The 26,349-nt window shown below is 40.4% G+C and overlaps 3 protein-coding genes across 3 annotated transcripts; 1 reads left to right on the top strand and 2 right to left on the bottom strand.

Moving 5' to 3' along the window:
• Nucleotides 1-5,211: 5,211 nt before the first annotated feature.
• Nucleotides 5,212-15,750, bottom strand: LOC128740846 (uncharacterized). The gene is made up of 3 exons (XM_053836414.1): nucleotides 15,622-15,750; nucleotides 14,189-15,291; nucleotides 5,212-14,079 (listed from the first exon to the last, which is right to left on the bottom strand). The coding sequence occupies exons 2-3, from the start codon at nucleotides 15,163-15,165 to the stop codon at nucleotides 11,094-11,096; spliced, it is 3,963 nt and encodes a 1,320-aa protein (XP_053692389.1). The 5' UTR covers nucleotides 15,166-15,291; nucleotides 15,622-15,750; the 3' UTR covers nucleotides 5,212-11,093.
• A 5,124-nt stretch (nucleotides 15,751-20,874) lies between these two features.
• Nucleotides 20,875-21,670, top strand: LOC128741159 (DNA-directed RNA polymerase II subunit Rpb4). The gene is made up of 2 exons (XM_053836766.1): nucleotides 20,875-21,083; nucleotides 21,143-21,670. Exons 1-2 carry the CDS (start codon nucleotides 21,020-21,022, stop codon nucleotides 21,496-21,498), a joined length of 420 nt encoding a protein of 139 aa, XP_053692741.1. The 5' UTR covers nucleotides 20,875-21,019; the 3' UTR covers nucleotides 21,499-21,670.
• Nucleotides 21,550-25,048, bottom strand: LOC128741158 (gamma-tubulin complex component 5). Its single transcript, XM_053836765.1, has 3 exons — nucleotides 24,805-25,048; nucleotides 21,754-24,736; nucleotides 21,550-21,647 (listed from the first exon to the last, which is right to left on the bottom strand). Exons 1-3 carry the CDS (start codon nucleotides 24,883-24,885, stop codon nucleotides 21,604-21,606), a joined length of 3,108 nt encoding a protein of 1,035 aa, XP_053692740.1. The 5' UTR covers nucleotides 24,886-25,048; the 3' UTR covers nucleotides 21,550-21,603.
• Between the last annotated feature and the right edge of the window lie 1,301 nt (nucleotides 25,049-26,349).

Below are 26,349 nucleotides of genomic sequence, written 5' to 3'. Positions count from 1 at the left end.
AAACCTAGATAGAGGTAATCTCTACGGGGGGCTGCCCCTCACAGTGGCCGGCGCTTCCGACTGCAGGTCGCCGGCAACACTCGCGGCGTGTGGCCGTCGCACGCTGAATTATCTAATGTTACTATTGATAGTTTTTGGTGGTTAATCAATAACAAGATTAATGTTTTATGAAAGAATCTAAAATTGCTCGAATTCGATTAGTTTTTGAGTTACGCAAAAATTTCTGTTTTATTTGTATGAGAGTCCTTATCCCCCTACCACAGGGGTGAGGGGTCTCAAACCATCATTAAAAGAATGCTGGCTCCAAAACCCCCCCACATGCCAAATTTGGTTCCATTTGCTTGATTACTTCTCGAGTTATAAGGAAATTTGTATTTCATTTGCATGGGAGCCCCCCCCCCCTCCTAAAAACCGAGAGGGGTCCAATTTCATCATACAAAAAATTCATGCCTCCAAAAACACCCACATGCCAAATATGGTTCCATTTGATTAACTAGTTCTCGAGTTATAAGGAAATTTGTATTTCATTTGTATAGGAGCCCCCTCTCCTGAAGCGGGGAAAGGTTTCAATTCATCATAGAAAACATTCTTGTCTCCAAAAACACCCATATGTCATATTTTGTTCCACTTGCTTGATTAGTTCACGAGTTACGAGGAAATTTGTGTTTCATTGGTATGGGAGCGGCACTAAAAGCCTTTAAAGTTTTTAAGTGCTCCTCAAAAATTGTCTGGGATTGCAATTGCTTCTTACGGCAACTAAGCCAAGTGAACTCGGTAAAATTGTACTAGGTTCCTGGTCATTGCGCTATAGAGTGGAATGAACTTGCAGACGAACCAGCCAGATGTGGATCTAACCCTCCATTCACGGTTCCAAATCCATTTCGCTGCATCCCTGACTGTGTGCTGAAAAGTGAGCTGACACAACGGGAGAGCCGAACAGGCATGGCCAATTGGATGGCCGTACAATCCCTCAAACAATCATAAAAATTATAACGCCGTGTATTAGGGTTACTCAAAAGTTGACATCAAGAAATCTCAGCACGCTTACCGGTCTTGTGACAGGACATTGTGCGAGTAAATACCATCTTCGGAATCTCGGTTTCGTACAAGATAACATTTGTCGCTTGTGTAATGCCGAGCGTGATACCTCGGAACACTTGCTCTGCAATTGTGGAGCACTAATAGGACGTAGAGTGCAGTATCCCAAAAATGGTCTACCAGAGCCAAGGGAGATCTGCTTTGCGTCGCCGATCAAGGTAACAACGTTCAAAAACCAAGTCATCCCTGATTGGTACCTGTCTCGCTCCAGCTACGAGCCTATTACTTACTTAACAAGTGATAGGTAAGCTTGAAGCGTACAGTAAAAGAAATAAACGGGGCATAGCACAATAGTTCAAAATAATGGACGCAGTGGTAAGAGTACTCAACAGAAGAGGGAGTTTCATAACGCAATTCTTGACAGTTATTCAAGATCAGTGTTATCGCTCAGAAGTACGAAAAATCGAGCAGATATAGTATAATGGGGACATGTCAATCGTTCGCATTATTCCAATTTTTCTCGGTGACGGTAATTGCGGCTTTTAAAAGTAGAGAGTGTTGGTTATTGGGTTATTAGGTTAGGTTACATGCTATACATGAAACTAAAACTGGCGGTTGCTGAAGGCCTCAACAAACCACCTACTCATGGAAGAGAAATTAATGTATCTAAAGTAATTGCTCAGATTGAGTAATTTTTATAAAAGAGAATTTGAAATCAAAGCATATTAATAGCTAATACAATAAAAACATTAAATGCATACCTGTCTGCAAGATTCTTGTGTTTCGCAACTTTTGATGCAATTTGCAATCTATGTTCAGTAATGATTCTCTGCTCAATCGCTTGCGATAGTGCTTTTCCACTCGCGCCTCCACATATTGCGATCTCTCTAAGGCCTAACTCAAGAGCATGTTTGTCGCTTAAGGATTACTCGATCTGTATAAAACATTTCAATTAAATTATGACTTAAATTTTCAACCGTTACTCACCAGGTCATTGACTAATTCACAAGGGTATATTTTACGCTCAAGGATTGCAATTGGCAATCGTAAAGCCATAGCTTAGCCAGTACATTTCCTAAAAAAGTTATTTATCACAATTTGCTCCTAGTAGTTTGCGTCTCATGTGTAGTAATCCAAATATACCTGACGAATATTAAAGAAAAGATAATACCAATAATTCATACAATCAAAAAATATCGAATACTACCTATAGATGATGGTCTGCATGCAGATAGGATATATAAATTGCCTTTATTACAGTTCCAAATATACGTTTCCAACAGTCTATCCCGCAGCTCCCTCGCCGCAGTCAAGTTAAATGGAAATATTTGGACATCATTTCGCGTTTTATCCAAAAACACTTCACGGACACGTCTAAACCACCGATTGAACTGTTTAGAGCGGAAGTCCAGCACCATCCGCAATTAAAAAAATAAAACAGACAAGCTATAAATAACACCGATTACACCATAACAGTTTAGCAGTTTGTTTTTGTTAGTACACTACACAGTAAAATAATTCAACCTGTTTTCACGTACACAGAAAATAATTTAATACAATTTGTCACTTAAAGATTAGATTTTTTTTATTATTTATTTTGCACTAACAAACTGTTCATAATATCAAAAATTTTTTAATAAAAACAAAAAAACTCACAACTAAGCACATCACTCGTGACTCAAATTTTTCGTAATGGCGGTGCGGTTTCAAATGACAGAAAGAAAAAGGGCAAAATAAACATAAAATTGTCATCAAGAAACGCGTTTCCATAGTCGGTTGAAAAGCACTAAACTAATACTGTTACGATAACCCATAAAAATGTTAAAACTACCATGATATTCTTACAGTTAGTAAGTTACCAATTTTATGGTCCTATTGACAATTCAATATTGTTATATCAAGCTGCAAAAATATTGTCATTAGAAGTATGAGAGAAAAGTCAATTTAACCACGGAAATAGTCAGCGATTTGCTTGTTGTCATAGTAGTTTTAACCACGAAACTTCTCAAGTTGACAATAATCATGGTAAGCGCTACAATATTGCAATATAGTTAAGATGACCATGCATACATGTTTCGCATTACCATGGTTTTTTTCTCAGTGTAGAGAAAATAATCTGGATTAATCCAGGTACAGCTGCAAAGCACAATATTTTAACGAGTATCTACTGGGATATAGCCTTCGATAAGAATGACGTAAATGCTACTTTGACCTTTGCGCATATTTTAAATTACGTTATCTGCCTTAGATAAACGCTACGCTACGTCGTCTTAAATAAAAAAAATACTTTGAGGAGGTAACCGCGGTATAACACCCAATCGCTGCGAAACCACTATCAGGAGCTCAACAAGCGTTACAAAAAGATCAGTCAACCCCAGGTTGTTCTGGAATTATGTTAGCAGTACCGTAGCGTGCGGTTGGCCAAACTACCACCCTATTGGTTTGCATGCAACAGCCATGGCGAAAACAATCAAACAACTACGCTTGATGCTTTGTTCGTTTTGCCAGTTCCTTCCCGTAGGGAAGAAGCTAGACATGGTGAAGCCCTTCGTATCCGCTGAATAGAGCCAATCTACAACTACTTCTTCCGGGAGAAAGCCGAAAGCGTTGAGGGAAGCCTGGTTCCGAACGCTTGACCGTAACGTGTAGCAGAACTTGAAAATGAAGACCGAGAGCAAAGTGGTCGGGAGGTCGGAGCAACCGGCTAAATGGTGAAGGAATACTTGACATACTTGACCAAAACAGGCGTTTTTATGCGGATGCGCCAGTCGCGGGAATCCTTGCTTGAATAGCAGACAATTACCAGGAGAACGGTTGAAGGTGCTGGTGAAAAACATCCTTCCGGCGGAGCACGATGTCGTGGTTATAATGGGTGACGAAAACTACTTGACGCTGCAAGGCAAGTGATGACGTCAATATATCTTTCGTCCCAAATTCTCAAAGAAGATTCTTCTGTGGCTGGTAAAGGTTACGCTGAACCATTGTAAATCAATTTGGAAGGGCGTCGAAGCATTGTTATAGAAGACTTAAAATGAACATAGGATTTAACGAAAATTTGGTCCATTCACCCTTATTCTGCGAGTCAATACAACAATTGTCACTCACCATGACTTGCCAGGGCGAGTCGAATTTAAGTGCAGCGAAGGATTGGATAAAAGGATAATACGAAAAAATAATAAACCTGGAGAGAACATTAATTTAGGAAACGAGAGGGCGCTAAATTGGGCTTCCGCCGAAGGCGCCACAATGTCACGCTACGGCTCTATATGTTAGTGTTTAACGAAAAGACGACTGTCTTCCCTCAACCATGTTCTTTGGAGACTGTTCACGCGGAAAAACTCCAGCGTCTTTATTGACGAAAGGCTGTCTGAAATAGAAGTATCGATTGCACTAGACAGCGTTCCTCATCTCGGTGAGTCTCTCAATAACCTGACTATTGACGATGCTGATTAAGATGGCCGCTCTAACCGGTGGACCGAACGGCATTCAATCCCTTTAAAGAACTGTATTGATGCCTTCCGATCCGTCGTCTATTTAGCTTATCGATAGGCTCAGTTGTATTTCCGTCTGCCTGGAAATCCGTTTACATGTTTCCAGTTCTTAATTAGGGCAATAAAAGAAACGTAAATAATTTGAGAGGGATCTCCGCCTTATGTGCATTATCGAAACTCTTTGAGTCTGTTATGATCGTGCCATTTTCCTCATTTGTCAAACAGTAAATCGTCGATGAGCAACATGGATTCAGGCCCAAGCGCTCAACGTCAACCAATTATTTAGCTAACACTAACTTATTCCTACGTAATGGACTGCTTCAACGACCGTACGCAGACAGACGTTATCTATCATATCTCTCTGCTGACTTTTAAAAGCTAAATTATCAAATCGCCGCCGCTAAACTGGATAAATTCGGCACTGAAGGGACACTACTCCTGTGGTTTAAATCATATCTGTCAAATCATCTTATAATTGTATCTATCGACGAGTCCCTTCCTCCGGCTTTCACCGCTGTTTTGAAATTCCGCCTGGTAGTCATCTCGGGCCGTTGGTTTCTCTTATTTATTACTTGAGAAATGTTTTAGAGCAATTTCCAGAGGTTCTCATTAATTTGTGATTTTCGGATCGCTTAGAATTTCGGAACCAATGAACAACGTAAATAGGCATTTTTATCGAATATAAATATATAGAATGTTTATTACTACTTCATGCTCTACTAGTGTATACATTGAGATAGCTGCATAAGAATACGAATTTCATACTTGTTTTTTATCTGTTTATTTCAATCATCATGCTCTTTGTTCAAAACCTTTTCAACCGGGTATTCTACCCGGCTGCAAACGATGTTCGATTCTGGCAGATAGAGACTATACACACCTAAAACCATTCGGATTTACTTACATGTTCAAAACGACCAGCAAGTTAATGTGTTGGACAGTTTATATGTTGTGTTTATATGAATTTTTCACAAGCATTCGAGGTCATTCGTCGTTTATTGCTTTTCGGAATGTCAAAAACCGAAGAGTAATTTCACCTGTTCTAGTATGTCTGTCGAATATATCAAGCTGTGCCTCATCACCACACCTCGTAATTTGTTTGCATAGCTTTACCATCTTATCATGCTGAATGTTCATACACTTACTTGGCTACTGCTAGCTGTCTCGAATGTTTGTAATACACAACCAAATGGTACTAAGCTATTAAACGTTCCGCTGTTTAACTAATATTTTCAAGTTCAAACATATATATAGGTATCCAGTAAATAACAAATCGATATTTTATATAATAAATGGTCCTCCCATCCGTTCTCACGAGGCATCTGATACAAACAAAATTTCTAATAAATATTACTCACGTGTTTGTTAAGAATTGATTTTGAATCATTTCAAAACACTATTAACACTAGGTAGCTGCTAATTTGTAAATGCTGCTTGAAAACGCTAATGCAGTACAAGTACACAGCACGTGATGTGGATGTACCTATTTTTCCAAACATTTGCTGCCTGTCTTTGTGTTGTCTGCATAAAATCTAACTATACATAAGAATGATTAGGAATAAAATTGATTTATGCTTTCGGGAACAATTGCGAAACAGTGTTCAACAAGTTTAACCGGGTTTCTGTGACAAAAATCAACAAAATTAAAAGATAGCTGGTAGATCAGTGATTACAATTTGAATATTGGTTTATAAAAAAATACTGCAATTATATATAACCAAATGAAAATAAAATTAGAACTTCCTCACAAATATTTATATGCAAAAGAAATGTAGGAAATGTTTCTTCGGTATACTATTATTTTAAATTTTGTGCGGTAATTTCACTGTACTGGGTTTTGTTATACACTTATAGAGATTCTAGAGATCAAAATTGGAAGAAAACCCTGAGATACGTGTGCAAAAAAAATTATATTGTTCATTGAGCCGGAACTAATCAAGGTGCCAAAATTTAAACCGCACTCTAAAACCTTTACCAAGAGTGTAGGTGTAGCTTCCCATTTTGTCTTAGACTATTAACCATTGAGAACAGAAAGCAGTTGGAATGTAAATGTCTTTTTGTAGTCTATTGTACCTATAACAATTATCCGAAAATAATTTCTCTGATTGTACCATTCCCCGAAACGCCCATCCAGGAGATCTTATAAGGCTATACCAAACAACAATACTGTCGGTTCTCGAATACGGTTGTTTCTGTTTCCGCTCCGCCGCGAACACGCACATTATTAAGCTAGAGAGAATACAGTATTGTTGTTTGCGGATTGCCTTAGGATGCATGCAATCGACACATACGATGAGTCTAGAAGTGCTGGCTGGTGTTCTTCCGTTGAAACACCGTTTTTGGGAACTGTCCTACCGTCTGCTCATTCGATGTGAGGTTATGAACCCATTAGTGATTTGTAATTTCGAGAGGCTTGTCGAACTTCAATTTCAAAGTAGATTCATGACTTTATATTTCGATTACATGGCTCAAGATATCAGCCCTTCTTCATACACTTCCTTTTGTGTCGCATCGCAAGATACTTCTGATTCTGCTATATTCTTCGATATCACCATGAAAGAAGATATAAATGGTATCCCGGATCAAATTCGTGCACTTGAGATCCCTAAAATTTTCTACAATAAGTTCGTAAACGTTAGTTCTGATAAAATGTTTTTTACTGATGGATCTAAGCATAATGAGTCCACTGGCTTCGGTGTCTTCCATGAAAGTATTACAGCTTCTTTCAAACTCGATGCTCCTGCTTCTGTATACGTGGCAGAATTGGCCGCAATTCACCACGCTCTTGGGATTATCGAAACAATGCCCACAGACCATTACTTTATCTTTACAGATAGTCTCAGTGCTATAGGGGCTCTCCGCTCAATGAAGCCTGCAAAGCATTCACCGTATTTCTTGGGGAAAATACGAGAGCTTACAAAAGCTTTGTCCGGGAAAAAATACCAGGTTACCTTAGCGTGGGTCCCTTCTCAGTGTTCCATTCCGGGCAATGAAAGGGCTGACTCGTTAGCTAAGGTGGGCGCAATCGAAGGGGAAACTTATTATAGACCAATTGCCTATAATGAATTTTTTAGTGTCTTGCGCCAGAGAGCTCTCATCAGCTGGCAATCCTCATGGAATAAAGGAGAACTGGGACGGTGGCTACATTCCATACTCTCCTAAGGTATCGACGAAGGCGTGGTTCAAGGGGCTGGATTTGGGTCGAGACTTCATTCGTTTGATATCCAGGCTCATGTCCAATCACTATACGTTAAACTCGCATCTCTACCGAATAGGACTTGCAGAAAGCAATCACTGCGTTTGTGGCGATGGCTATCACGACATCGAGCACATTATATGGTCGTGTACCGAATTTTGTGATGTCAGGTCCCAGCTAACAGATTCCCTTCGGGCCCGAGGAAGACAACCAAACATGCCGGTGCGAGACATTCTGGCGAGCAGGGATCTTCAGTACATGACTCTGGTTTATAACTTTCTAAAGAAAATTGACGTAAGAATTTAATACTTTTGTATAATCCGCAGACCAATCGCCCCAACGGTTTCCACGTAACAATGCCACCCCAATGAAGACACATTAATTCTGACCCGCACCCACGAACGTAGTAACTGGAACGCTGAACAGCGTTTATCTACTGGACCCTGACCATCGCTAATAGTAGAAAACAATAACGAGCTTTGAAACCTTGAAACCTATCCCTCCTTGTCCTCCAGCTTTGGAATATAAGTAATTAAGCCATACTAACCCCAGTAAATCGGGTGTAACGATCGTACCCTCTAACATAGTATATAAGCAGTGTTGAACATGTTATAAAAACTAGACATAAAAAAAGTTGGCTCCTTAAAGCTACCGTATACGAGCCTGTACAAATAAATGACATGATAAAAAAAAAAAAAACCATTCCCCGAAAAACAATTACCCGAACACATCAATGAATCGCATCCTGTATGCGAAGATTGGCGCAAGCAACGCGGACCTTGAACGTATCATGGGACGCCATGGCCTAGGAGAGATAATCGAAAACGGGGCATTGTTTACAGTGTTTTGTGGTAATAACAACATAGTCATTGGTGGATCGCTCTTTTTCCATAGTACAGAATATAAGGTCACGTGGGTTTCCCGCAACGGCCGAACCAAATTGACCATATCTGCTTCAAACGAAACGAGTCTTCTTGATACATATACGCAGCAAGCGCTGTGTCGAAATTGCATCCAACCATTACCTTGTCATCGCTGAGATACGACTACGCGTCGCACGTGTCCAAGGGGGGGTGGAGAAAATTGCATGTCATAACGACATCCACTGACTGGAGAACCCTTGTCGAAAAACTGGAAATCCAAGCCTCAAAGTTACCGTCCGGTTGGAACTGTCGTAGAACAATGGACCGGCATCAAGAACTCCTTCATCACGACCAGTGACGAAACCTTCGGCAAAATGCGCAGCGGGCGGAGGAAGTGGATTTTGGAAGAAATATGGCGCAACAAAATCTGGGAGAACAACTCGAAGGCGGCGTTGATCAGCGTAATACCGCGATAATTACAGAAATCTAGCCAATCGCCCATTTTGTAGTATCTTTCATCCATTCCTCCGGTAAACTTGGTACCTGTGATGTCCAAATTCTCCATGAACCAGCACGAATTAGCTTACTTTCTCGAGAGGAAGTTCAGTGGTCAAATTACGAAGATAGGGAATTCCGCGGAAAGTTGTAGAACGCGGTGAAGGCTTGCACTGATGTTTGCTTATAAGGTGATGGTCCTGTGTCCTGTTCTATCGACTGAGACCGCTGGCGGGGTCCTTCGTCGGTGAATACCAAACCGGTTTTCTGGAAGGTCGCTCCACGACGGATGACATGTTCACCTAGTTTACGTCAATTACTAGATAAATACCGGAAGTACAGCTTGCAGACTCATCATCTGTTTGTGGACTTTAATGTGGCGTACGATTCAGTCAAACGAAATGAGCTGTGCAGATTATGCTAGAACATGGTTTTCCGGCGAAAATAGTTACGCTGACATGCATCAGAATGGCGAGCGGGACCTCCGGGATGCCGGAGATGGATACCGGGATGGATTGAAACAAGAGGATGCCATTCAACATTGCCTTTGGAAGGTGCAATACGAAGCAAACGTAAAAAAAATGGGACTATCATCACGAAATCTCAAATTAGTTTTGCGGATGACGTCGATATCTTCGGAATCAACGGTAGAGCAGTGGTAGAGATCTTTAGACCTTTAAAATGAGAAGCAGTAAGATTTAGACTATCAAGTAGTGAAGGAATTCATATACCTTGGTACGCTCGTGACATGTGACAAGTTGTCACTGACAACGATATAAGCCCCGAAGTAAAACGACAAATTGCAGCAGCGAATCGAGCTGAAGCCCCGTAGTATGCAAATTCGCACAAAACTTGTGCTCTACAGAACACTAAAATCTTCCGATGGTCCTTTATGGACATGAATCATGGACTAAAGCAAGCTGATCGACGAGTGCTTGGAGTTTTTGAACGTAGAATACTTGGTGTCAAAATAAAAAATGGAGTGTCGTGCAGACGCATGAACCACAAGCAGTATTAAGTACATAAATATGCTGATATAGTAAAGGTAGTACAATGTGGCAGGGTGCAGTGGGTGGGGCACGTGGGCAGAATTCCCGACGAAAGAGTAGCGAAAACTATTTTTAGCAGAGAACCAGGAAGAAGTCGTAGACTTCGGGGCAGACCCTGCATCCGATGGATATGCGCTATCGAGAGGGTTGGAGAACGGCAGCCCAAAACTGACAGCTTTGAAGGACCATAATTCATTCCGTGCAGGAGCTATAATAGATCGTCGCTACTTTAATAAGTAAATTAAAGTCAGTTCTGCCGGACCGGCGAACATTGAGCAGGGAAGAAGTGAGAGGTGATTTGCGCGTGAGGGGATTGACGATGGCAGGTGGCCGCAAAAACGGGCGGCCGACTCGCCCAGCTATAAAGCGTTTATACAGCATCTTTCATTGTTTGTTCACGACATCGTTATGAAAAACATAAAATTAATCAGATTATGTCCGTAAAAATACTCGCAACATTCAATATCTTAGTATATGCTGTTCTTACTCGCTACCGCTCATTCTGGCTTGACTAAGAGATTCGCAAAATGTTTGAGTAAACCGGGCGTTTATTATAGCCCGTTTGATCTAACGGCTTATTTTCTGACACATACATTACTTTCCGGGGCTGTGGTAAATTCGGGGAAATGGTTTCGAGAAATACTATTCGGAGAAATGCTATCCAGCTTTGCAGTCGTGTTATTTTAACCCACGAGAAATAAGTTTTAAGAGAAAAAATGTGTTGTTTTCAACTAAACATCGATTTTTGCTGAAAGTGAGCTAGGTTTCATAAACTGATATGGGAGGAAGTGGTGAATTTTTCTGCAAAAATTAAAAGAACCAACGGTCAGACCAAGTCGAATCGTGTTAGCACAAATCAACTTTATCCCACACGCACAAATCGGGTGTAAGCATACCGGCATACCTGGACCTACCTGTGCTCAGTTCCGTCCTATTTTTTCGTTTGAGATTCGGCGTAAAATCAGGAAAACGGATTACTGCGGCGTTTCAACGAACCAAACTTTTTCTCTGCTTCCAGCAGCATTTTCTCGTTGCGAATCACTTCGAATGGGGCAATTTTCATTAGTTTGCTTCCAACGGAACCGCCACTCGGCTGCCGCCCGGTGGCTCCACCTGTTGCCAACGATTCATCCTCGCCCAGCTCGTCTGAGGGGAAATCTTCGAAGCTCATGTTGCTGAAGCCCATTTTTTTGCTAGCCTTCGAGGACTGAGGTTTGCCCATCGGTGGCGTATCATACTTATCGACCCCATTGTTTCCACTGCTCGACTTATCCTTTTTACTGCCCTTATTTGAAACCTTGCGGTAACCGCCAACAACATTCACCTTAACTTTTTGGCTTAGTTTGACTGGAATAACTAACACTGAATTCCCACTGTTGGAACTCGTAACAGATCCCATTGCAGCATGCGAACCATCGTCTTTAGCTGCTCCGCTGGTGGTTGCGGAAATTGTTTCTTTTAGGGAATTATATTTTACTTTTTCTTTTTTTCCTAGAAAACTACCGCTAGTTTTGGAGGAACTCATCATCATAGCAGAATCACTGCTATCGTCGTAATCGTCCGATTTTAACTTTCGACCATCGTCGTCGTCGACGTCATTTGGATCGAAATTAACATAGTTGTTGTCGGGTGGTACAATACTGTTTACACTTTGCGTTGCTATTTGGTTATAGTTTATATAGTTATGACGTGCGGTCATTTGGGAACCTTGCTGATGCTGTTGAGGGGTTACACTGGCAGGCAATGATGCTTCCTGCTGTACGGCTGGTCTGCTTGGCCTAGTGCTTGGAATGATGTGAGTTAGTGTGACTGAGCCTGGTTCTACTGTCACCGTTGGAATCGTTGCCGATTTACAGACTGGCTGAGAAGTAGCGACAGGCTGAGAAATAATGAGTGGAGGAAACGGTTCCAAACCGAAGAGATCAATTCCAGAATTAGATGTTTCCGCATGTTGGTTCGTGGGTTCCGATACTGTCGCAATGCTAGCAGGGGCAGCTGGCGATGTAGCAAACAGTTCGATTCCCTGTTGAGATCGTTTTTGTGTCGGTTTGACGGGTGTTGATGTGAAAAAGTCCACTGCTGCAGCAAGTGGCGGTGAAGGAGCAACCAGAGCAGCAACCGGCGGGAAATTCTCCGGTATAGGATGTACCTGCGGGACATATTTGCTGTTAGAACGCTTTGGCACTGCTGGCTTTCGAAACGGAGCTAAGGCAAAAGGATCCAATTCAATGTCATCGTCCTCAACGTGCTGCTTTTTGGGAATATTAGGGAGAGATTCAGGTGTGAAGGGGTCCATCAGTGGTTCGTCACCGCTGGAATTATTTTCCGGAGCAGACTCGTAATCCAGTTCATCATCTAAGAGCAATGGTTTGTCACCCTGAACCATATCTTCCTCTCCCGAATTATCCTCATCAATAACGCTGTGTTTGGAATCGTGCTCACGTTTTTTGATTCGTATTCTTGTTACAATTCTACTGGTGTTATCTTCGTTAGTTGTCACACTCTCACATTCGGCATGGTAGGCACTTGAACCACATGTTTTGATGCTCTCACTAATGCAATCATCAACGCTGCCGTCATCACAAGCAGCTCGGTTAAATTGCCTTGGTTTGCTATTGGTTCCTTTTGCAACGTCCGTATTCTCTCCTTCAACAAAATCATCATTAGCTCTTAAATCGCTGGCCGATCCTATAGAATCGTCAGAGTCTCCATCTTTCTGTTGCTCCCTAACCGAGCTTTTGGCAGATCTATCTTTTGTTTTACCTTTTTTCTGTTCGTCCTTGTGCACTACCTTTCCCCGTAACTTTTTCACAATCTGAACGTTTTTAATTTGCCCCTTATCGACTTTATGGTAGACCGCCTGAAGTTTTTCCGGTATATTACTTTCTACAAACTGTTTGAAGCTTTGCTTCTTTGCTCCACCGCCAATCCCAACTCCGGTGTCAGGATAAAACTCCGAATCACTATCGTCAGATGTAATGTCGTTGGAATTAAGCTTTTCATACTTGTTTCTATCGTCCAGCGGTAACTTGATGAAGCTTGGCGATCCCTTTTCACCACCACTCATTAAGTCATCCAATTTGATTCCCAACAATGACGACTTATCGATCGCTGCCTGCCCATTCAGATCCATGCTATTATTCATACCGCCATCTCCATTCTCGCCAGACAAACCACTTCCACCAGCAGCCGGTGTTGTTACTGAAATTAGACTTTCTTTTCCAGGGACCGAGCTACTCCCGACGGAACCAGTAGCTCCAGTTGAATGGCGATGCCATAAATTACCGCTACCAGCAGCAGCGCTGGAAATAACTTCGCTAATTTTTGAAGTTAATTTCGATGACCGCCCGGTTTTACCTTTCAATCTTTTTGGCAATGTGAACGGTGCTGATCCGAACGGATCCTCCTCGGGAACCACTTCATGAGAGGGAATGGCCAACGTACCGGTAGATCCCGTTTGCGACAAAATAGGCAATGAAAACCGTTGATGCTTTGGCTGTAGAAGCCAAGCGGCCGGAACGGCAACAACCCCTTGCTCTGATTTTATTTCCTCGGGAGAAGTTACGATCGATGTATGACTGCTACCGTCCAAACGCAGTTTATCGAATTCAGCACCGAAAAGCTGATCTTCGGTTAAAGTGGAGCTTGGACTAAAGGATGAAGCATCTCCGAAAGGATTCCAGGTCGAGCCAGAAATCGGCGAAACAAGCGACTTCTCACTGTTGGAGTTACTCAATGGATGCGGGTGCCGTTGTGGAGCGGTACAAGCAGCACTAACCGGAAACAGTGTTGTTGGTCGGAGTCGTGCTGAAGAGGATGATGATGACGGTAGCTCTTGTTCAAATGGAGATAACAGAGATGCTGGTGAAACTGTGTTAGATATGTCCTTTACCATTGAGGTCTCCAACGTTGGAACAAACAGGTTCTTTGAGTCCGTTTGGAAAAATCTACAAATGAACCGATAATAATTATACCAAAAATTATTTTATTATAATTATACAATTTATTAGAATTGTCATCTATGTAGCGTGTTTTTAAACAAGAGAAGCTACTCACCGATATCCCGTATTAGACGAGCTAAGTTGTTTATCCGTGCTGCCGATCTCCAAGTGGAGTTGCTCCCTCGCAACCGCAGCGGGACTTCTTTCGGTCGACTTGGTCACAGGAAAATTGTCGTTGAAGTTCGCAACAAAGGCATTTTTCTCGAGACAGGCTGCTTCGGAACCCGGTGTTGGAGAAACATTTTTCGGCGACTGATTCAAGGGTGGTGGACCAAGCTGAAAACCTGTGCCAGTATTGGTTTGCTGTGCTTTGGGACGCGATCTGGGAACAACACTGGTTCCGCTGATTACAGCTGTAATGGCTGTGTACTGTGTTTTCCGTTCTGTCGTTTGTTCTGGATGACCGCTTGTGGCAGGTTGAGTTTTTGGTCGTTCCAGGCTCACCTTCAAAGGGTTATCTTTTCCAGCGATACGGAATGCCAGTTCGCAAACCTGATAGATACTGGGACGGTTTTCAGGATCCGGTTCCAACAAAAAACGTATCAATTGACAAAGCTCTGGAGAATATTTATTCTTTTCTGGGATGCTGTACTGACAGTGCAAGATGGCTTTAGAACTTTCGCCGAATGGCATTACTCCAAAACAAACCCGATAAAGTAAGCATCCCAGTGCCCATATATCTACTTTTGTTGTAATACTGTGACCTGAATTGAGATCCAGCATTTCTGGGGCACGATAAGCTGCCGTAGTATTCTTTTGAACCTCATCCTCTACAAGCTTCTTTCCATGCGCAGCAGGATTTAAAAATCGTGTTGTAGCTGCATCTGAATCAGCCAAAATAAACCGTCCCATATCATTTTGGATAATATTTTCCACCTTCAGATCTCGATAAATGATGGGTGCTTGACAGCAATGCAGCTGGGCCAGCGATTCACATACGTCGCAAAAAATTTTCATCACTTCATACTCACTAAAGCCGGCATTTCCCCTTCCCTTGATAAGCACCGCTAGTTGACTCTTATGATGTGGCATAATACTGATTAAGTGTTACTGAAGCACCGAAAATCCACATATCCATTGCCTTGCACAAGCCGAACTCCTCGCCTTACAATCACTTTACGCACTCTATAGCAGTTGATGATGCAAATACTGTAAAATCTGCGAATGCCGAAAGCAAATTTTTTTTGTGGAAGAAAAAGGAAAGCGTAGGTACATGTTTTAGCTATGATAGTTCGTCTAAATTAAAAATATGGTGCATAAAAACTCGCAAATATAAAGTAAGAATAAAATCATATCCAAGAATCCAACGCGTAATAAAATAAGAAATAACACTGTAGATAATGAATTGAAAATTTAATACTGTCCGAACATACGTGGGTGTTCGAAAGTGATTAGTCGCAAAAGTAATAAATTTCACCACAATCATTCGATCTTCCTTTTTTTACTTTAGTAAACACTAAAATAGCAAATACCAGAGAATTTTCTTACGTTTCTTGGCCGTTCGATCTTCAATAGTGTTATGTTAAATAATGGCAAGGCAATTTTACAGGAAAACAATTTGCACATCACAAAATTTAATGAATCTAACTATGCGACTTTCTAAAATGCACCTGCGAAGAACTGCGATTGCGATATAAATTCACTTTCAACCACAACCATTTGACAGATGATGATAAATTTTTGCAGTTTCCTTTTTGCTCGTCTTCTCGCAATTGCCGGAGGGTTCCTTCCTTGAGAGTCGAATAATTGATATGCAGCGGTCAAATAATATCTACTCGCTACACGCTACCAGAAAATTATCCAACGCAACCGTGAAAATCATATAAAACTAATCAAGAGCAACATTTCAATAGGGCCCAAGTGCAAAATATAAAAAAACTGGTTTTTTGGTTATATTTAAAGCTTTTTTAAGTATCTATAATAATACCAAACATCATAGCGATTTGAAAACTTTATGAGTCTTAAAAAGCAAATTTGAAAAAGCCTTATGTGAAAACTGGCAACAAAGTTTTCATTTTGTGCTTTGGCCCTTCTGTATGAAAAAGCCTATACGCAGTTTGTGTTTTGTTTTGCATTCGGCCCTATTTTTGTTGTGGCTTGTGGGATTTCTATACGCATAGTAGCGAATAATCACTGGCCATCTCCGGTTAAGTACGTCTAGTAAGTAATAAAAACACATTTTTTGGATTTCCGTTGGTAATTGGGTCCTAAAGCCCTATGTCGTTTTTAGCTTGAATCGATGAGGTTAGGGATAGGAACACATATTTTGATATTCAATTTTATATTTTTAGGCTATTCCAGTTAAAGACCTTTTTTTTAATTTTGTGAAACTTTGAACAAAAAATAAACATTTGGGCAACCTTATATAGACAAACTATAGTTGTGCATGGTTGTGTCAAGCGGTGTCTAGACAACACGAATTATAAAAAGAAACCATAGTATGTCTTGAAATGTCACGGAAAACTTTTTGTTTACCTTCACGCTCATGTGATAGTGTGTCAACAAGTCAAAAGTTGAAAAGTCAGGAAATGGCTTGGCAATCGCGACCTAAAACATTTTCTGAGTTTACAGCTCATTTTCCGGTTCCGGTCATCTCAGTTTAATTAAGGCCTTTGTCAAAATCAGCAATAAGCGTAGTGACTGCACTTGGTCACAGCGTGGATGGCTTCAGTTTTCGGATGCAACACCCGCCATCGAGATGCGACCGTGTTTGGTTAGAAACGCACAGAAATTTTTGGTCTGCCGTTCGCCCTACTGCTGATTCACATCGGAGTAGCAGAACATACCAATCTGATTGATAATACGGTGCCAGTTTCGGTTGGCGTTTTTTTTTCATACTGTTCTGCGGGGTCGATTGTACCGAGATTATACTGTTGGCCATCAGTTTGACATCGTTTAGTCATTCTTAGCGCAAACTAGATTTGGACAAAGTCTAGCATCGTGAATCGATGGATTGGAATACATTGCCCGAATCAAAACTTTTATCCGATAACTAATACAAATTTGATGTTCCACTTCCTCACGACCAGCAAAATGCAGACAAGCACAAGAGACAACTGCGAAGCTGTAACTGTCAAAACGATCAGCTGCTCTAATGTCAAACCAGAGTTGCCAGTGAGAAAAAGTTATCATTGTTGCCAGAAACGTGTTATTTTCGTTATGTCAAGGAAGATCTCTAATGTCAAGGGAGAATAAATTACAATATTTTTGTTTTTTAATTTTTTAGTGCTCTGCATCTTTTTAAAAAAGAAAAAACTATACTCTGGTAGTCATAATGGGAAGCTTTATCGTTCCTTCTTAAAAAATCATCTTTTTATCACAAATTTTAGGACCCAATTAATTGCAATGCAAATTAAATATTTTAGAAACAGCCAGTTCTGCAGTTGCTGCTGCGAAGATGATTCCCGCCGTACAATTGCGCGGAAGACCCGTACACACTTAAAAAAAAAACACCGAATTCGGTAAAATTTTACCGAAATCTAAACAGCTGAACGTTCGGTAAAATTTTTTATGTTACCAAACGTTACTAAAGATCCGTAAACGTCGAAATGCACGACCAAAATTTTTACCGAACGTTCAGCTGTTTAGATTTCGGTAAAATTTACCGAACTGTTTAAGTGTGTATTCTGATTTCGGACGATAAAAAAAACAATACGTTGTTACCTGCATAAATAACACGGCCATTCACAGCGACATGTTTAGTACTTAAGCCTGCAACAAACATTTAAGTTACTTTCCGGCTTACACGAAAAAAGCTATTTCGCTGTATATATATATATATCACCTGTGGAGGGACCGGACAGAGTTCGTTAGTTGCGCTCCCAAGACATTTACTATCGCTGTGGTGAGTTAGAAAAGCTAATGAATGAACTGCAGCATTGCTTCAAACTACCAATAGCGGCTGCCACCGAGTATGAAACGGAAGTGGAAACCGAAGGCTTATCTTGCAAAACAGTTTTTATGCATACAGAAGAGTATCCACAAACATCACCTTTGCTGGAAATTGAAGAACTGGAAAATTTTCAAGATATCTCGAGGACACATCAAACATCGGTGGAGTCGTTCATGACTTGGAATCGTAGTTTGAGCTGAAAGATTGATGCTAATAGTCTAAAACTAACTGGAAAGGAAATTGTTATTGTATGATAATACGCTGACCGGGTCGGATTTTAAGTTCCTGATAGACCCGGTGAACTGATTAAAAATGTACGAATAGATGATTCGCTTTTGCAACATATTGAGGCTCTGGAAAATCGGATCGAATGACGGCGATGAAAAATATGTGCCGAAAGCTTTTGATTGGCGTTGGTGAAAGAACAATGATTTAGAAAATTGTCCATTTTCTCAATAAGAATGCCAAAATAAACATTTTTTCTTAAAGAACATGAAAATTATATTTGCTAAAAGTTGTAAAATCCAGTTTTTCGATGGCAACGAGACCAACATTTGAGTCCTCCGCGAAAAATAGGGTAAAAAATACATGGCTTGCAACCACCATACATGTTTTTACGGTATTACTGGAACGCGAAACGATTCCAACTTGATCCTGATAAATACATCTTATCAAAAATTGACCTTTCAAGTTGGCCTTTAATGGTTTTGGAGACAGCAAGTCTTAAATCCTAAAGGTGCGTTTAGATTGGCAACACGTGGCACGCAACTTTTTCCAAACTGTTGCCTGATGTTTCCATGCAACTATAGCAACATATCACAAGTATTTAGATGGCGACAGAAGCAACGTTTAGCAACATGTCGCATTCCGCATGTTGCATCCCACATGTTGACAAGAAACCACCCCATCGGCAGACAACCATGTTTTTGCCGCCAACATCTCGCGTGTGCGAAAATGAGATAGCATGTCAGCACTGCGTTTCACTCAACTGCCAGCAGTCTGATTTGGGCCCGCTGTCAAATTTTGAGCCCCGGACATGCTGTCGCTGACGTTTACTGCAGTTCGATATAGAGATGTCGATGGGTTGCAAGAAACCCAGTCTAAACGCACCTTTAACGTAAATCGGTAAATTTTTCTGCATTTCACGGGTAACAGGTTTCGCTTCACAAACAAAACCTGCTTAACGGAGGTGGCAGATTTGATGATGAAATTAAACCGCAACTTCTCTAGTACAAATAATGAAGCTGGCCGGCGTCCTGTCCTCTGTCCTGGTCAAGAATTTTTAACCTTTTATAGCCACTGTGCTTTAAAGCAACTCGATAACCAAGGGCCAAATGCAAAACGCTGACTGAAAATCGGCCTAACACCAAAATCATATCACCACTGACAGTAAATAAAAGCCTCATGTCAAAGGCCTCAACTACAATGGATAATCAAATCAGCCTTATGAAAAAGTCGTATTGCCGAAAGATTTCCGAAAACGGCCCAACGCATATTTTTGCAAATTACAAAGTAAATCAATGTGTTTCCTGCTAGTTGTTGCATTACACATTAAACTGTTATGTTTTTGCATCAAAATGCGTCATTCAATTCTAAACATAACTATTTATATCAAATGAGGAGTTAAAAAATGATGCGCAAGTTTCATCATCGATTTTCTCGAAACTGTCAGTTTTGACTTCAGCCTATTTGAAATGTTGCTCTTGTAATAGTGTTTTGGTTTTTGGCGTGTTTGGTAATTAGTTCCATCCTATAGACCTTTCCATTTATGTGTGTATTGGTGCTTGAAAATGAGGCAAATATCATGTATATACACGCGTATTCCATGTTCGCTAGTGTGGGTGCTTGTGGGCACACTTTTCGAAAATGTTTATTTGCTTTTGGCAACTCCGCTCACGTACGCTTGATATTCTTACAACAACAATCAAGGGGGGAAATGTTAACTTGACGTGAATAAAGCTACCAAAGGCATGCTAATATTTTTTGAAAGTTGTACCCACCAGCCGCCATTTAGCACACGAAAAGGTGGATATCGAGCTGAAATAAGTGACAGCGCCAGCATATCAAGCACGCTTCAAAAATTTGACCCGCTTTCACAAAAAGTGGAACAGCTCGAAACATGCGTATTTTTTATACACTATTTTGAGTTACACTTACTCCTTTTATGAGTTCAGCGCAGAAGCTCATTATTGAGTAATATTTACTCAAGAATTAGCAATATTTACTCAAAAATGAGTGCCATTTCACCCAAAACTCAGTAGTTCTTACACAAATTATGATTAATTATAAGTTATTAGTCAGCCCAAACTACTCAGAATTTAGCGAATTGAAAAATTGCCAAACTCAAATTTTTGGGCTGTTCCACTTTTGTTAAAGTGAGTGGGATTTTACTCACTTTTGAGTTGAAACTGACTCATTTCTGAGTTAATCTTATTCATTCGAGAGTTACATTTTTTAAGCGTGTGGGGTCAAAACTTGGCAGCGGGCCCAATTATCATGCAGTCGTCAGGGTTGCCAGTGTGAATTGTTCGTGTGATTTGTTGCTGCTGCTGTTGGTTTTTCCCTGACGTTTTTCAAACTGGGGACAAACAAACCACCAACACAACCGCAAATTAGCAAGCTCTATTTCATTTTCGCACACACGGAATGTTGGCGGCGAAAACAATGTTGCCTGCCAATGGGGTAGATTTTTGTGATTTTTTACGTTTTATTGGGTACTTTTCCGGTAAAATGTATAGAGTATAATTAGCGTGTGTAAATTCGCCGCACTCAGTTGGTTGACAGATCGAATTGTCCTAAGGTCGAATTTATTCATCGACTTTTTGAACTTTATTCTTCATTCAGCTTTATTTATCATTCGCGTTCCGCTTTCGCTTTGTGTGGGTTAAGGATCTTGAATTACTTTCGGCCATACGCGTCTTATACTTGCCGATTTATTCCACCTTTTAGTTTATTTCAAATCCAATCCATTTATTCTCGATTTCGCAAACCGGTATGGCTGGGTACAATCCTATCGATTTGGTTGAAGAAGATGCCGCTGATTTGCAGTTTCCTAAAGGTAAGCATAGGTAGCGAGTTTTAACAGATACCATTTAATTATATTTTCCTTCTGTGCAGAGTTCGAAAATGCTGAAACACTACTTATAAGTGAAGTTCATATGCTACTGGAGCATCGCAAAAACCAGAATGAATCCTCCGAAGAAGAACAAGAATTTTCCGATGTTTTCCTCAAGACATATAATTACACCGGTCTGTTCCGGAAATTCAAGAATAAGGAGACAATTGCTAGCGTACGTAGCTTGCTGATGTCAAAAAAGCTCCACAAATTCGAACTGGCCGCACTAGGAAATCTTTGTCCAGACGCGCCGGAGGAAGCGAAGGCCCTAATTCCTTCACTGGAAGGTCGCTTCGAGGATGAGGAGCTGCGCCAAATTTTAGATGACATTGGAACGAAACGAAGTTTACAGTATTGAATATATGATGTTTGGGCATATCGGCACAAAAACTACAGATAAAATCTACCACTATAATAACAATAAATATTTTATTCATCAACTCTGGAGTGTTGCAGTAAACATTTAATAAGGAACATTGTAGCTGAACGCATCAGATAGCGCGGCAACTGTGGAAAAATAAAATATTGAAACATTCAAGAAGCGTTCGTATTTTTACTTCATTTGGTGGTGTGCGATACCAAGTATTCCATAATAATTGTGAAAAATACTTACGATGAGCCTTATGTTTTGTGTACACTTCTCGATTAAGCAACTCTGCAAGCTGCTGATGACATTTGCAGTACGTTTTCTCCAGCATTCCTACTTGTGCATTGCTGATAAAGTCACCGATCATACTATTATCCTCGATGTCTCCGCGGGCGTCCATCTCTGAATAAAGAACATTGCTGTTCCACTCATCGCGTACAATATGCACCAGATTCAACAGACGTACGATTCCCTCACGAAACAGCTTGCTCTCATCACGCTGAAAACTGTGTTCGTAGATCGTGCTGATATAGGACTGATGAACGGCAATCATATCATTAAGGTTGTCCGCAGATTGAAGACGTTTGTCCAATTGCATACCCAGTGATTGCAGCACATGCGTCATCAGATGCGAGTGGATACACTGGACTGTGAAAATCATCCAAAACTTTAGCATTGCCAGTCGCTTGAGATTCAAATCCAACACGCAAGGTTCCTCGTAAGGTGGGCGTCGTTTGTAACATTCCGGATATCGAAGAGATTCCAATGTGCAGAGTGCCCATTTGATTTTGAGTAAAAACCGGAAAACACAATTATAGCTTGTCATTGTTTCCTCGTTGATCATGTTACTAAGGTCATTGCTAGGGTTATATAAAACGCGAATCTGGTCGATTGCATCCAGCACTACCGTCGTAGATTCTGATTTGTATTCCGAGAGGATTTCAATCGTGAATAAAGACGTCATGTCTGTAAATCTGGATGCCAATATATCGTTCAACTGAATCGTCAGCAAGTATGGATTGGCCCAACTCTCTCCTGCTTCGATTCGTCGAAATAAATCACTATAAAAATAGTACATTAAATCACTTGCTTCTAGCAGCAATACTTTACGAATGTTCTTTAAATGGTTCAACACAAGAAACTCTTGCTTATAGATGGTGGTCACAAAATGATTAGCCGCCTGACGTTTCGTTTCCATCAGATCCTTAATAGTACTAAACAGCACATTTTCCAACGGTAACATAAGATTTGCAGAGATTGAGTTTAACCTTTTGTAAAGGAAATATGCGTTACTTATACAATCGGCAGGTGCGTCTGGCATCAGTTCTGGTTGTGAGTCGTCGTTTACTGTGCACGCAAGACGTAGAGAACTATCCAAAGCCATCATAAACAACTCATCATCACATATCTCCTTAATCTGGTTGCGAAGATTTTGTAGCTTCATTGAGCATACAGTGTCCTTTTTGGATGATTCTATATTCATTCCGTTATCGACTGAGGACTCCGTAACCTCACCGTGGGTCGTTCTGAACCCTTCAAGTACTTCGATAATCGCTTTCAAAAAACCAACATACACCATGCTTTCATCTACCGATTCACAACCACTTCTTAAATCACTTATTCTATCGAGTCCAGTTAGTATGTTTAAGGTATAGCCAGCTTCCAGTGAATGATGCATCAACAGTTGAATTATGGCATCATTCTCAATGACTTCCGAAATTGCCGAGCTAACGTAGAAGGAACGTTTCTTACATTTTGAGAATAAACGAGCTTGATAACCGATCACGCTCTGATCTTCACCAGCATAAGTTTTTTCCACTAAAAACTCTTCTCTCCAATCGTCCAACCGACCTTCAGTCCACCAGGTGTCAATGATGTTCATATAGCCTTTAAGTGTGGATAATAACAAGGCAAAGGCGAGATTTGTTTTCTCTAAGTTTCCACTAAGCTTAACGCTTCGAAACAGGCCTGATAGCAAATGAGCCACGGCAATATGAGCTGGAAATTTCGTCCAATCCAGTACCGAAAAGCGGTGAATGTCGTATAGATTTTTCAATTGCCGAAATTCCGAATCCAACTCATGAAAAAGCGTAATCACTGTGAATATTCGATCTGGCTGCTGAGCAATGACCTCTTTCTCTAGTTGAACAATAAATGCTTCCAAGTGGTCTAGAAAGTTTCTGACGGCTGAAGCGTAACACTCAAAACTGTACGGAGCAGGAATGGGATTACTAGTTGTTTCCGATATCTTGTGACAAAAATTACGTAATCTATAAACAATGGTCATATGTTCGGTGAAATTCAGCAGAAACGTATGCAAACCACGCTCGGTAGCACTAGATAATGATACGTTAGGATTGATCCAAATTTGATCATCATCGATACGAAAAAACTTACAGTCAGTTGGATTGATAAACATCCATAGAATTTCTCGTACAAGGCAGTACTCGGACACGGTTGAAACAGGATCTAGTTTCATGAAACTATGTGAAGCTTTCAGGATAGTCCGATTCCAATAGTCACAGAAAGATGCTCCTGTATGGGAACTGTTCACTTCTGCCTTAGTCTGGGAATTTTTCCACCAGCATGTCTGAACGTTTTCGCGCAACCACTGTTCCGATTTTGTTCCATTGAACTGTTCATATCCTTGGTCACGTTTTGGGGGATCTACTCGGGTAAAGACCACAACTTGTTTATCAAGTTTCGTTTCATTTGTTACCTTTAACGATTCTGATTCGGTAATCTGTTTATAATTTTCTTCATCCTCGGAATCGGACCAGTCACTCAAGTCGGAATCATTATCTTCCGAATCGCCTGTTGCAATCACCAAATTATCAGCTCGCAATTCTTGGAGCAGTTTTTCTTTTTCATCATGATCTAGAGTATGCTCGGCGGAAGCTAGAGATATTTGCGGTATGCCAATTGGAGAACCACGTCTAATTCGATCCTTCAAGGCTCCAATCGGATTGTGTGCTACGGTCATCAAAAATAGAAGCACTGACCACTGAATACCGTGTTCCTGATGCTCCAAGCATAGCGAATGCGTTGTAAATTTTTCGTAATGCTCTCGAAACTGATCTGCTTGCTTATCCATATTTGATATACGTAAGTTTTCCATAAACCCATCGGCTTTGCGACGGATTTCATGACTATTAACCGACAAGAACCGATGGCTTCGAATTGTGCCTAGTGCAAAATTCTGACAGAGACCAAAGTTTTCATCTGACTCCTGTACAATATATTGAATATTCAGAAAAAGGGCCAAATCTATATTAAAATATAATCTGGGAAACTTACTTCGAATCCGGTTAGTGACTGGATAAGTTCCGATAAACCTTCCATAATAAAGTTTTCACGTTCCTCCAATGCTTGTGACATTTTGACTGTTTTTTCTAAACTGATATTAAATATTGGTTAATTTTCTTCTGTATTCAATGTATTTATTAAAGATATTTTGCGAACTCAATATGTATTAAAGGTATTAAACATTTTAAAAAAATTGTGTTGTCACTGAGACGGGAGACGGCTAAAACCATCGTTGGTCCATCTTGCCAAAAAAATACTTGGGGATGTAAACAAGCCAACAATAGGGTTGTTCATTGTAAATTTTATTGACGCTCATATACTCAATGAGATTTATACAGGTGCGGCGATGTTGGTACAGTGTGGTACAGACCCGAGAATTCTCGGGAAATTTTTCAAATAGACCTATACTGCCGGTGGAAGCATAACTGTCCCATGTTACATTTTGTCATTTTCGACATTTTGTTGTCTAACGTTGTAGTTATATATGTATTTTTATAATTGAAGTGAAAACATGGTGTTCATACAAGAAAAACTCGAAAAAATTTAAAGACAATTTGTCTCACTGGAAAAATGGACGCATATTTGTCTCGCTGCATATACCTTTTCATATAAAATGATTTCAAGTTGTATACAAAATTTAGTGAAGTTTTTCAACATTATCTCAAAGAGGGACAAATAATAACATCAAAACTAAGTAATTTTAGAAAAATCAGTTTCTCAACTTTGAATGCGATTTTCTCATTTTCGTGTTTTGTAACATGGGACAAATATGCATCCAGCGGCAGTATATGTGACAATGAGAGATTCTCTTCATGCCTCCTCTCTTCCGCTGTTTACGACGATAACGTATTTTAACTAGAGTTCTGAATTAAGAGATTGGCCATGACAACTTAGTAGCTCGCGAGAACGTCATCATTAAACTAGCGATACACGTTTCACGTAATCAATGAGTGTCGTTGGTTTAATAATGCGAGTTTTTGAGTGACATGGCCAGTCTCTCAATTCAGAACTCTAATTTTAACACATCAACTTTGCATGAATCGGTTGCCGGAGTCACTATAGAGCTTTCTGACAGCTCAGGCACCCACACTAGCAAACACGAAATACGCGTGTATATACATGTTGTTTGCCTCATGTTGGGGAACAGCGGATACTTGAGGAACAAATCAAAAATTAGCGATTATTAGTTGTGTTGCTTCGTTCGCCACACTGCAGAGCACATATTTTGGTCAAATTTGTCATCTTGTTTCAAATTGAAGCACACATTTTGAAAATTTACTGGCATTTAAGCCAGCGGAAGACGAAATTCATTCTGTACCTTGGTGACAAAAGAATGCTTCTTTTTTGTTTACTGCTGTTGTTTGCCTCATTTTCAAGCACCAACGCACTCAAAATAATCCACACGTCCTTTCCACGTGAAAAATCACGTAAATTTCTCTACAGGGATTTACGTGACTTTCTGGTGATTGGAAAAAATAATAACATCTATCCGATTTTCACGTTAACGCATTAGTATGCGTGCGAACTACCTGAAAA

The sequence above is a fragment of the Sabethes cyaneus genome, chromosome 3, assembly GCF_943734655.1.
Source record: "Sabethes cyaneus chromosome 3, idSabCyanKW18_F2, whole genome shotgun sequence".
Taxonomy (NCBI): Eukaryota; Metazoa; Arthropoda; class Insecta; order Diptera; family Culicidae; genus Sabethes; species Sabethes cyaneus.
Note: the sequence above shows the minus strand (reverse complement) of the source record. Positions and strands in the feature narration are given on the sequence as shown.

What these genes read in the sequence shown, in the direction of transcription:
- LOC128740846 (XM_053836414.1), bottom strand. Translation starts at nt 15,165, where the DNA reads ATGCCACATCATAAGAGTCAACTAGCGGTGCTTATCAAGGGAAGGGGA. An exon ending in TCGTCTAATACGGGATATCG is followed by an intron (nt 14,080 to 14,188) that starts GTGAGTAGCTTC and finishes GTTCATTTGTAG; the next exon opens with ATTTTTCCAAACGGACTCAA.
- LOC128741159 (XM_053836766.1), top strand. Translation starts at nt 21,020, where the DNA reads ATGGCTGGGTACAATCCTATCGATTTGGTTGAAGAAGATGCCGCTGAT. An exon ending in TGATTTGCAGTTTCCTAAAG is followed by an intron (nt 21,084 to 21,142) that starts GTAAGCATAGGT and finishes CCTTCTGTGCAG; the next exon opens with AGTTCGAAAATGCTGAAACA.
- LOC128741158 (XM_053836765.1), bottom strand. Translation starts at nt 24,885, where the DNA reads ATGTCACAAGCATTGGAGGAACGTGAAAACTTTATTATGGAAGGTTTA. An exon ending in AGTCACTAACCGGATTCGAA is followed by an intron (nt 24,737 to 24,804) that starts GTAAGTTTCCCA and finishes TATATTGTACAG; the next exon opens with GAGTCAGATGAAAACTTTGG. An exon ending in CACAAAACATAAGGCTCATC is followed by an intron (nt 21,648 to 21,753) that starts GTAAGTATTTTT and finishes ATTTTTCCACAG; the next exon opens with TTGCCGCGCTATCTGATGCG.